The 13,722-nt window shown below is 30.8% G+C and overlaps 1 protein-coding gene across 1 annotated transcript in view; it reads right to left on the bottom strand.

The window, feature by feature from the left end:
- The window catches only part of nr6a1b (nuclear receptor subfamily 6, group A, member 1b), a 29,631-nt gene extending 16,495 nt beyond the window's left edge, over positions 1-13,136 (bottom strand). The window contains exons 1-2 of the mRNA XM_051092369.1: positions 12,949-13,136; positions 5,005-5,040 (exon numbers count right to left, since the gene is read on the bottom strand). Coding sequence (XP_050948326.1) covers positions 5,005-5,040; positions 12,949-13,012 — 100 coding nt within the window. The 5' untranslated portion in view covers positions 13,013-13,136. The remainder of the gene's footprint in view (positions 1-5,004; positions 5,041-12,948) is intronic.
- Between the last annotated feature and the right edge of the window lie 586 nt (positions 13,137-13,722).

A 13,722-nucleotide genomic window follows, 5' to 3' on the forward strand; every position in this document is an offset into this window, starting at 1 on the left:
TTCCCAAGAGTCTCCCGCCTCCAACATCTCTCTCTTTCTGTTTGTCTTTTTTTGTCTATGCAAAAGAACTCAGCTTTGGCCAATCGGAGAGCTCCAATTCGCAGCATCAGGAATCTCAGCCAATCAGAAGCCATCACTCAGTGCACATGGCCAAATTCATAGCGGTACATCATTTGGGTCATATATAGTTCATCTCAAAAACGACAAACTCACAATGAGGATGTCAGCTCTGTAGTGACTCATCCAGCAGTGAATGTGCATGTTTGTTTACCATGGCAGTTTCTTCGTGTGACAGAGAAAGAGAAAAAAAACAGGCATTTCTCCAGTTTATCATTTAACTCTTTAGACGACAAGCAGCCTAGTCTTGTTTATCTGATTAGTGTCAACACGACAGGAGAGTCAAGCTAGTTATGTCAAGGTAAGAGTGTCTTATGCTTTCTCTTTTGATGTATTTGCAGCTTTCTACATCTCTCTGTAAGTTCAGTCGCTCTTTTGTCTGATTCAGTTGGTTCAGCTTTATGCATTGTGACACTGACCCAGTTCTACTAAAATACATTTTGCATATGTAAATGAATGCATATGCAAATGACTGCAATGCTAATTAGAATTAAATTATTATATTAAAAGAAATCAGTGCATGTATCAAAAGAACTATGACAGCATTGTGATACAATTATAGCACTTTCTATATATCATGGTATTGAATTATATATAGGTGTGTGTGTGTGTATATATATATATATATTCAGGTGCATAAGGTATTTACTTAGTATTTCAACAAATACCATGGTACCTAAACAACAAAACATAGTAATACCATGGTATTTGAAGGACACAACAAAGAATATCATAGTATGTGTAATAAAATCAAGGTAATATCATTACATTTTGATATATATTATAGTACATAAATAAAAAAACATATCAATACCATGATACTTTTATACATACAATAGTACTGAATGATTACCACATCCATATACTGTGGTATTTAAAGTGTACTCCAAAGATTATCATGGTACATATAAAAAAACATGGTAATGCAAGAGTATTTTGATATATACCATGGTACTGATTAATTACTATATTCAAGTACATAAGGTATTTACTCAGTATTAAAACAATTACCATAGTAAACAAAAAACATAGTAATACTATAGTATTTGTAGGATACAACAAAGAATACCATGGTATGTATAATAAAATCATGGTAATATCATTGTATTTTGATATATACTATAGTACACAAATAAAAAACATACTAATACCATAGTACTTTTATACATACAATAGTACTGAATGATTATGTCATCCATGTACCGTGGTATCTGAAGGGTACTCTAAAGAATATCATGGTACATATCAAAAAACATGGTAATACAAGAGTATTTTGATATATACCATAGTACTGATTGATTACTATATTCAAGTACATAAGGTATTTACTCAGTATTAAAACAATTACCATAGTAAACAAAAAACATAGTAATACTATAGTATTTGTAGGATACAACAAAGAATACCATGGTATGTATAATAAAATCATGGTAATATCATTGTATTTTGATATATACTATAGTACATAAATAAAAAACATACTAATACCATAGTACTTTTATACATACAATAGTACTGAATGATTATGTCATCCATGTACCGTGGTATCTGAAGGGTACTCTAAAGAATATCATGGTACATATCTAAAAACATGGTAATACAAGAGTATTTTGATATATACCATAGTACTGATTGATTACTATATTCAAGTACATAAGGTATTTACTCAGTATTAAAACAAATAATATAGTCCATAGACAAAAAAAAGCATAGTAATACCATGGTATTTGTAGGATACAATATTATGGTATGTATAATAAAATCATTGTAATATCATTGTATTGCGATATATACCATGGTACATAAATCAAAAACACACTAATACAATGGTTTTTATACATACAATTGTACTGAATGATTATCACATCCATGTACCGTGGTATTTAAAGGGTACTCTAAAGAATATCATGGTACATATCAAAAAACATGGTAATATAGGAGTATTTTGATATATACCATAGTACTGATTGATTACTATATTCAAGTACATTCAGATTTCAACAAATACCATATTACATAAACAAAAACACAGTAATACCATGGTATATGTAAGTTACACCAAAGAATATCATGTAATGTATATAAAAAATTATGGCAATACCATATTTTGAAGTATTTTGATATATATACCATGGTACTGATTACTATATTAATGTACCAAGTTATTTCAAAGAATATTATATATCATATAACATTCTAAAACTATAGTACTTTTATATTTACCATGCAACTGAATGGTTTTCATATCAATTTACCATAGTATATAAAAGGTACTCTATAGAATATCATGATATGCATGAAAAAAAGATGGTAATACCACAGTATTTTGTTATATACAATGGTATAATGATTACTACACTCACATACCAGGGTATTTACATGGTATTTACATGGCTTTTTCATAGCTTAGTGTACATTAGAAGATTCTTCACAGGATAATAGTGTATAACTATATTTTTCTTACAAATGAAATAAAACTATATTGTTTTCAATCTCTGGCAAGCTACCAAAAATCAGAGTGCTTTTGGTGTACGCTTTTACATTTTTCATTTAAATGAATACCACTAAAGACCATCACACAATAGCAGATGATTAAACTTAATAATATATGCTTTCCCTGAGCGCACAATAATAATTATATGCTAAAAAAAAAAAAAAAAAAAAAAAAAGCATATAATTACACATTGTGATCTAACACAGCTGAGTACGTGTTTAATCAAATAGCAAATCTAGATAAGATTCAGCATTGAGTTTGGGACATGCAAAGACACACCTGGTGCATTCTGGGAACATTCAACGCTGTCGGTGAGTTTGGATGCATAGGAAACCATCGACCGTTGGCTGTGCCCTGAAATTACCATATGCTACACATCAACTCTCTCCGAGCAAACCACCCGCTGCTTTTGTCATTATTACGGCTGCGATATACATTCATTGATGTCGTTGGGTTTAACATGCGAGCGACTCACTGACCAATGAGTGCAAACTGCAGTAGGAACACTGGAACATCGTCTGGTAAGACATTTCAGATACTGTATCTGTGACCTTCAGATATTGAAAACTACTAACAGACCTTTACAGACAAAACACTGACCTACCGAAGTCAAATTAGCTGAGAAAATAACATGAACTTCTCAAACCTGCACTCAACAAGCACACGATGGTGTAAAACGTAAGGTAAGTGCTATATAAATTAATGTTACTTGACTAGAATAGTTTATCCAAGATGTAGATAAGTGTGTTTTTTCATCTGAACAGATTTGGAGAAATTTAGAATTCAATTGCTCTGTAGTGAATGGGTGCCGTCAGAATGAGAGTCCAAACAGATGATAAAAACATCACAATAATTCACAAGTAATCCGCACCACTCTGGTCCATCAATTAATGTGTTATGAACTGAAAAGCTGTGCTAAAATATGTGTGCTCAATCCATAATATTGCTTTCTCCAGTGAAAAAGTCATCTTGTTTGAATCAAGAGAGAAATATGCACAGATTAAGCATTATTTACATGTGAAAATTTTAAACTCCTCAAATGTCTGTTGATTTTGATGTGAGAGGATGGACTTCACTGGAGGAAACTGGAGACATGTTGATTACGTATTGATTATTGTACGGCACCCATTCACTGCTTCTTACAAACATGCAGGTTTTTTTTTTTTTTTTACTTCACAAGATGTTAACTGATGAACTGGAGTGGTTTGGATTACTTGTGAATTATTGTGATGTTTTTATCAGCTGTTTGGACTCTCATTCCGACGGCACCCATTCACTACAGAGGATCCATTGGTGAGCAAGTGATGTAATGCTACATTTCTTAAAATCTGGTCAGATGAAAAAACAAACTCTAAAAATTTTTTAGCAAATGTTCATTTTTTGTAAACTACTCTTTCACAAAATAACAAAATACTTTTAGCCAATCAGAGGCCTACAATTCCCTTCTTGTTTACACATTTGTGCCTGATTGCTGACCTAACTTTGACTCCACTGCTACAGAGAGTGAAGGTGATGTCACCAGTGTGTGTGTGTGTGTGTGTGTGTGTGTTTGTGTGTTTCTGGAACGCTCTTCCGCCGCTTTACGGCTTAATTGGTTTCTCACATAAATCAAGTGCTTTCTCTAACAATGTTCGACCCTGACTTGTACAGCTTTACAACGGCATGCATGCATGTATCACAGAAGGATTTGTTGACAACATAAGATCAGAAGCTCCTGAACTTATTCTGACCCCAAAAAGTTGCATTTTCAACAGAACTTTGGAGAACAAGTGAGAGAGAAGAGCAAAAAAGAGCTCTGTGACATGCTCTCCTGGTAAAGCTGAGTACTACATTCATATTTTACTCTGGATGCTATTTTTTAATTCCCTCTGGTTTTGAGTTTTATTCCAGAATGTTACAATAGACTCAAATTCTCAACTCTTAAAGGGATAGTTCACTCATAATTGAACATTCTGTCATCATTTACTCACTTCACTTTACTTTACAAACCTGTATTAGTTTCTTTCCTCTGTTGAACATAAAGGAAGGTATTTTGATGAATGGTAGCCACTGACTTCCATAGCTGACAAAAAAATACTATGGAAGTCAAGGGGTACCAGCAACTATGGAAGTCAATGGGTACCAGCAACCTTTGTGTTTAACAGAGGAAAGAAGTTCATACAGGTTTGGAGCAGCTTGAGAGCGAGTAAATGATGACAGAATGTTTATTTTTGGGTGAACTATCCCTTTAAATTTGCTTTAAAAAATTGAAAACACACAATATATATATATAAAAAAAACCCCACCAAGAAATATAATGTTCATGAATGTAAAAAAATATGTTTAAGACACAAAGCACATAAATGAGTGTGCAATTTAACCAGAATGGAGATTAAGATTGAGAGTTTCCTCACCTGTGTCGTCCTGAAGGGAGTTCTCTTCATAAAAACCTGCAGATGAGAGAAAGAGGGAGAGAATATGAGGAGAGGAGAAAAAGAGGACATTAGGAAGTTGGTATTTATACAGCAGAAATTTAAAAAAAAATTCTAAAAGACAAAAAAATAAGAATTAATGATTCTACTTTTGAAATCCATCAATGACCTTATTGTCCTTATCAACAAATAGTCGCTATATGTTTTTTGACCATTTTGACCATATCTGAATCATTTTAGTGAATCATTTTGTTGACTGTTCCTGTTCATTTATTTATTTATTTATTTTTTAATAATTTTTGTAATAAAAAAAAGTAAAACCATAGCTAACTGCCATTCATAACTGTTTTTGACATATAAATAAGCATGTTGTCTACATTTATTTGTTGTACTGTTTTAGTATTATTAATATATTATAGGAATTATTAATATTTTGAATTGGATTTTATTTTTATATACTCAGTATTCACTTTCATTAGTGTTTGCTTTTTAAAATATTAATATTTATAATATTTAATATTAATAAATATAAAAAATGTAAAGCCCTTGCTAAAAAATTTAATATTATTTAAATATTTATTTTTACCTTTCTTTCTATCTATTTCAGTTTGCGTTTTATTCATTTCAGTATTTAACCTTTTTTAACATTTGTAATTTTCACAGATTTGTTTAAAATGTTTTTTTCAGTTTTTTTCAGTTACTAAATACTTTGTGGTCACCGAAAATATTTATAAAATGACATTAATTTAGTGGCATTAATATAATGATGGCAAATGAAATTTTTTCCATAATAAATAAATATATTAACATTAATCTCAATAAAAGTGTATTTTATACAAAATATAAATATAGTAAAACTTTAAGATAGCAAATAAAAATATTTAAATAATATTAAATACATGTATATTAATAACACTAAATGTGTGTTTTAATATTTAATATTAACAAACATAAAATGTAAAATATGTAAAGCCCTGGCTAAAATTTAAATATTATTTAAATATTTATTTTTACCTTTAATTTCTATCCATTTTAGTTTGCGTTTTATTAATTTCAGTAATTCGACAAACTTTTTACATTTTCACATTTTTGTTAAAATTTTTGGTATATACATGTTCATATATTCTACTTTGTTTCAACTCTATTTTATAAATTTCCTACTGTAAATATATGAAAACTTAATTTTTGATTAGCAATATGCATTGCTAAGAACTTCATTTGGACAACTTTAAAGGCCATTTTCTCAATATTTTGATTTTTTTGCACCCTCAGATTACAGATTTTCAAATAGTTGTATCTCGGCCAAATATATATATACACCTACAGTTTTTGAGAGCAGCATGTTTCTGAAGGGTAAACTAACTTTGAATTACAAGTATCTTTAACAAAACAATTTTGAGTGACATGAGGATGAGTAAATGTTAAAATATTTCATTTTTGGGTGCACTATCCCTTTAAATTCCTTCAGTACACACACTTGCAGGCATTTTGTCCATTACCATCATCTATTTCAACCTATAATGAACATTAAAATGTTCTTATAATGGACACACGTGAATGTTGCACAGCACTTTGTCGTACCACAATGAACATCAAGAGCACTTTAAAACAAAGCCTCCTCTCTTTTCTTAAAACAACACTTTCTCTATCTATCTTTCTCTCATACACACACACACCCATCTGCCCAGTCCTCTCACTTCTATCCCTCAGGACGCGACCTCCGCGACCTCTTCAGAAATCGCCACGTGTGTGTGTATGAGTGTGATCTCTTCGGCTCGCTGACAGCTGCGGATTTTTGATCTGCCACACGCGGGGCTTCACACACACACTCCAGCAATCCACGGCATATGGTGGAGCAGAACACACACGCACTCCACCAACCGCAAGCTCCTTGAAGATAATCTAATATCTGTGATGGCTGTAGGCCGTTGGGATTAAGCTACAGTAGCGAATACCCGCCGTCTGCCTTCTGTGCCACACACATTTTCTCACTCCAGCCCACTGAACCTCCTCAGACCATTAAGGGTCAGTATTTAACTTCTGGATGAAGTTAAACTTATAATATCTAGGGTTGGTTCTGTTCAATCTATCCACCTTTTTCTTCAACGCGGAAGTAGCTCATGGGTGAGACTTCCATTAGTGTTCACCAAAATGTGTTTTTCAGTGATACAGACACTATAAAAAAGGCTCTAAAAAAGTTTTTGGATATTTAAGATGTTTTGACATTGAAATGTTTGAACGTCATTGCATTTAACAGCAAAATATCAAGCCATTTGCACTAAAGTTTGACAACCAGAAATTATACATTATAATAATATTAATATCAGTACATCTGTTGTTTTTGCATTAAAAATCTGTTGTAAAATGTTTTTACTCAAAACATACAAAATGTAAATAATAATTTAAAGATAGCAAATGAAAATATTTAAATGATATTAAATACATAGATATTAATCACACTAAATGTGTATTTTATATAAACTTTAAATGATGGTTTAATGATATCAAATGAAAACTTTGTTATAAAAAATAAATGTACTATTAATATTAATAAATGTATTATATATACCATTTAAATGACAATTTAGGATTTTTTATGAAAAATAAATATATTAATAGCAATAATTGTGCATTTTGTATATAACTTAAATATTTAAATTATATCAAACAGAATTTTTTAATAAAAAAACGAAATATATCAATGATAATATTTTTAAAACTGCATTTTATATACAATTTAATAATATAAAATAATAATTTTATAAATAATTTAAAATATATAATGATATTAATATTAAATGACAATTTAATGATAGCAAATTAAATGTCTTCTATAACAATAAACAAATATATCGACATTAATCTCAATAAATGTGCATTTTATACAAAATGTAAATAGTAATTTAAAGATAGCAAGTGAAAATGTTTTTATAAATAATATTAAATACATTAATAATAATAACACTAAATGCGTATTTTATATAAAATTTAAATTACAGTTTAGGAGGGCAAATGAAAGTTTTGTTATAAAAAATAAATGCATTGATATTAATATTGATAAATATGTATTTTATATACCATTTAAATGACAGCTTAGGAAAGCAAATGGAAGTGTTTTTTTATGAAAAATATATATATTAATAGTAATAAATGTGTATTTGTAAAAGATTTAATTCAGTTTAATGATATCAAACAGAATTTGTTTATAAGAAATAAATATATCAATAATAATATTTTTAAAATGTGTATTTTACATACTATTAAATGACAATTTAATAACAGATTTTTTTTTATAAATAGTCTTAAATACACTGATATTAACATTAATTTAAACGACAATTTGATGATTTTATTAATATATATATATATATATTGACAATTTGATGATTGTATTAATATATATATATATATATATATATATATATATATATATATATATATATATTGACATTAATATTAATAAATGAGTATTTAATCTAAAAAGTAAATTACAATTTAATGACAAGAAATTAAATGTTTTATTATTAATATGCAAATATATTAATATAAAAAATATTATATATATATATATATATATATATATATATATATATATATATATATACATAATTTATATGGACTTCTGTAAAGTGGATAAAAAGTGGAAAAATTTGCAGATTATCTAAATAAATAAATAAGTAAATATTGGCTCATTATATCATGATATATCACTACTGATTCACATTATAAAATGTACTCCATGAGAAGCACTGGAATAAGTTAAAAAAACAGCATGATCTGTATTCACATAGGACAAACACACACACACAGAGTCACAGGCAGGCTTGCATACTCACAGGTATAGGGACATATGCATGCAAAAGCACACTCACACATACCAACACCCCACCCCCCTCCTGCAGAAGACAAGGATGAGGCTGCCCAGATGTCTTCTGTTCCACTTGGCTGATGGAAGGAAAGAGGGATCAGGAGGGGAGCTGTACAGATGTAGTAGTGATATGTAACCTGAATATCCATTTATTTTCCATTTTCCAGAGCTTCATCATTCAGATCCAAGGACATGAGATCCCAGCCGACCCCCCAGTGCCTCTGCTCATCACAATGTGTGTGTGCGCATGAGTATGCGTGGTCATCTACACTCTACACACATATGCAGGCCTGGATGTAAGATTCATGTACACTGAAAAAATTTGGAGTAGGATTTACTTGAATTTTACTCAATAACTGCTAGTCATTTTCACAAATAATTATGGAGAAGCAGCATGTAACACACTGAATTCAATTAGAAATTTTGAAGCAGAAAGACTAAAACATATGTTGATTTTTTTTTTTACATTGCATATGACAACAAACAGGTAAGATTTATGCACTCAAAAAAGATCATGACAGTTTATTAATAACTCTTATTTATTCTATTTCATCTATTTATTATGATCAATTTGCATCTATTTTCAATAATCATGGTTTCAAAATGCATTTATTTAAATTGCTTAGAATCAGCATAAATGTGTTCACTGTGAAAACAAACATATTTACAAATTAGATATATAAATAGTTTATTAGTTTATGTTAAAACTAATCCAAATGGATTCAAATGTAATAGGCAGCTCAGATACATAAATCATTAATTTAGGCCTTTTTTTGCTGTGTTGTACAGTAAAGGGGAAATTGTACAATATTTTTCTATATTTCTTTTACTGTTTCATTGTTAAATTGTAATTAAAGAAAATCCAACTGTTTATGAATATTTATTGACTAATTAAATAGTTTTTGCAAAACTTTTTCAAATAAATTATAATGTGTAAGAATTCTTAAACTAGCAATTTATTAACACCCTATGACTTTTGCACAGATGCAGCTACTTGCATTTTTCTCAGAATGTATAAAGATTCAGTGCTTTACTTACAATAGTATCAATTTTAAAATTTTCAAAATAAGATTTCTTTTTAAAGATTTGTAAGAGAAAATGTTAAGCTGAGACGTTAAACACCTTTTTAGGATGTTTGATACATTATCTTTAAATTAATTGATCTATAAATTAAACCCAAAATGTACTGAAAGCACAAATCCAACATTATTAAAAGACCAGTTCACCCAAAAATGAAAATTCTGTTATCATTTAATCTCTCTTATGTCGTTTCAAACCTGTATGCTGAACACAAAAGATATTTTGAAGAATGTTAGTAACTAAACCGTTAGTTATGAACATTCTTCAAAATATCTTCTTTTGTGTTTCATTAGAAACAAGCAAGTCATACAGGTTCGAAGTGAGATGAGATTTCATTTTTGGGTGTTCTGTCCCTTTAAAATGCAATAAAGGTAACATGCATGCATATTGCACAATTAATGAACAAAAAGTCTCATGGGGCAGAACCAATCTACCTGTCAAGATTTCTATGGCAACAGGAGGGTCAAAACAAGGGGTCATGGAATGGCCAGGGGCAAGGGGGGGTTTTATGATCCCTGTGTGGGTGGGAGGACAGGAAGTTTATCTTCTATGTGTTTATGACGTGTGTTTGTGTGTTTGTTTATTTGTGGGGGAAGGGGCACCCAACCTTAAAGACCAAATCTCAAATCAAACACACACACACATACATGCACACACACACTCCCTTTCACCTATATAGTAATAGTACTATTAGTAGTAGAGGAAATTTGGCCTGTTTTTTTCTAGCTTGATATTTAAATTTCTATTTTATATTTATATAAATGACTACAAATATTACTCCTGATAGTGAAAAAATGCATATAAACACATATACGTTGGCATCTCCTTCCTCTCTCTTTTTCCGCTCCGTAAGGTCAGTGAGAGGAGAAAGGTCACTCAGAAGTGAAAGGTCAAGGCTGTTGACTATACAGTTGTATTCTGGTATGTGCAGGGACCAATCCAGTGTTTCTATAGCAACACTGATCAGCTACACTTAATGTAACTGTTGAACTGATGAGTTTCAGGTTCTATAAAAATGAAACCGCATCATGTTTGTGTGTGTGTTGTATGTGTGTGTGTGTGCATATCTGCGCCAAACAGACGCTGGAAACGCAGCTGTAAAATGTGGAAGTCCTGGCAACCTTTGTGTGCGCTGAAAACAAGCTGGTCATCTTTAAGTGTATGTGCATTTCCTTCTTTGACCGAAAAGCAAACAAACACAATTGCAGACACTTACAAAGGTGCAAATACAAATACTAAAATAATGTGTCAGTTACGTGCTATGCATGAAATGATAAAGAGACAGGAAATTACCTAATTATCCCAATTCATTACTTCAAAGGTTTGCATTATATTGCAACACAAAACATTATGAAATATGGAACGGCTCAAAAAGCCATTTTTGATTCCAAATTCTCAAACAAACCAAACTTACTAAAAAATTAATTTTCTGCAATAACTGAAAGACAAAACAATTAAAAAAAAAATACAAACTTCAATATAAAGCCATTCTTTATCAGTTAAACAAATTTAAGTTTTATACTATAACATTCATCTAAAATGTAGTAACATATAAATTAACAGATTTTTATTAAAACAAAGTAAAAAAAATATTTAATATGAACAATCAACTTGACTGACTCAGATGGACTCATGATGCAAAAAACTAAAACTAAGGATAGTACTTTCTTAGTCCTTACCCTATAAATGTAGGGTAACATTATTCCTAAATAAGTAAATGCATGCATTTATGCCAACAATAATCATTCATTCTCTTCAGACACTAATGATAAATCATTCTCTTATTACCAGTCCATCTGATACACCTCTGTCCAGAGGGTCAAGATATAAGCCCGCTCTAACAGAGCAGAAACCAGTGATTAATTACTTAGATTAATTCACTTTTTGCTCTAATTTCACATTATTTCGCATATTACAGGGGTAATAATTACTTCAAACTTTGAAGGTAATCCGAAACCTTGAACACAATTATTTTTTATTCTTATATGATCACATTTGCTGCCCCAATCTTGAATATGCAATAACATCTTTAGAGTGTTAATTTGCAATATTCTTCTAACACTTTCAAAAATAAAAGTTCCAAAAAGAACCTTTCAGTTAACAGTTCCTAAAAAGAATCATTTTTTCTTAGTGTGAAGAACATTTTAAACTGTTTTCCACTATAAAGAACCTTTGTTGAACCTTTGAACTTTGATAGATGGAAAGGGTTCTATGGATATTAAAGATTCTTTGCGGAATGTAGATAAAGAACCTTTAACTGTAAGAGAGAATGATTTCACACCACCACCACATCCCATAATAACCCACATATGGGCTAGTAGTACATAGAGCAAAGATATTCATTTCTTTTCCATTTAAAAAAGCATTAGGCAACTAGTCTTGTAATCTCACTAAAAGCTCACTTGAGGACAAAAAACGTAAATATTTATTTATTATTAATAATATTCTAAACAAACTTTATGTAAATTAATTAGTATCTACTTTTTTTTTTTTTTACATATAATCTGTTATTTTTTTCGCTATTGATTTATTTTCCACTGATTAAAAATGCTACAGCTGCTTGTTTGTTGTCATTGACGTGTTTTTGTGGCGCTCGAGGGTGATTCGCTCAAGTTCAAAAGTTCATCTTTTACGATTCCTCGCGGACGTGCATATAAAAAACATTCCTCAGCAGCGCTTTAAAAGACCTCACTGTCCCCAAACTCCAGCTCTATACGTCCATTCATCACATTACACAGACATTTTACTCCATACACGGGTAAAATTACAGATTGCATTAACAGTGCACAAAGTTCCATAGAAACGCTCTAAAAGTATTCAAACATAACCTGGGAAGGATACTTTGATAAACAAGAACGCAAAACAATACACTTCGCCTAAATAATGACCACATGCACACATAAGATTCAGAACTGTAACTCAAACATTTAAATTTTCATCTGGAACTGCATAACTGCGCATGGGAACCAGAAACTCACCGCCGCTCAGTAATTTGTCCCGTTTGGAGAAGTCAAATCCGTTGGGTCGGTTCTCCACCTCCATCCTCCTGTAGATGAACTGAGCGTGTTTCTCCGCTGTCCGCCTGCACTCTGAGCTCTGACCTCTGCGAGCCCTCTGCTCTCCGCGCTCTCATGTCAAGCGCTCATGTTAGCGTGAAAACACCTTGCTTGGGTCATGTGACGACACGCCCCCGCTATGCCATCTGGGATTTGCAGTTCATCAAGTAGATAAAACGATAGATAGATAGATAGATAGATAGATAGATAGATAGATAGATAGATAGAACAGTAGATAGATAGATAGAAAGAACGACAGAATGATAGAAAGAGCATCAGAACGATAAAACGATAGAACGATAGAACGATAGATAGATAGATAAATAGATAGAAAGAACAGTAGATAGATAGAAAGAACGACAGAATGATAGAAAGAGCAACAAAACGATAAAACGATAGAACGATAGATAGATAGATAAATAGATAGATAGAAAGAACAGTAGATAGATAGAAAGAACGACAGAATGATAGAAAGAGCAACAAAACGATAAAACAATAGAACGATAGATAGATAAATAGATAGATAGATAGAAAGAACAGTAGATAGATAGAAAGAACGACAGAATGATAGAAAGAGCAACAAAACGATAAAACAATAGAACGATAGATAGATAAATAGATAGATAGATAGAAAGAACAGTAGATAGATAGAAAGAACGACAGAATGATAGAAAGAGCAACAGAACGATAAAACGA

The sequence above is a fragment of the Labeo rohita genome, chromosome 21 (genome assembly GCF_022985175.1).
Source record: "Labeo rohita strain BAU-BD-2019 chromosome 21, IGBB_LRoh.1.0, whole genome shotgun sequence".
NCBI lineage: Eukaryota > Metazoa > Chordata > Actinopteri > Cypriniformes > Cyprinidae > Labeo > Labeo rohita.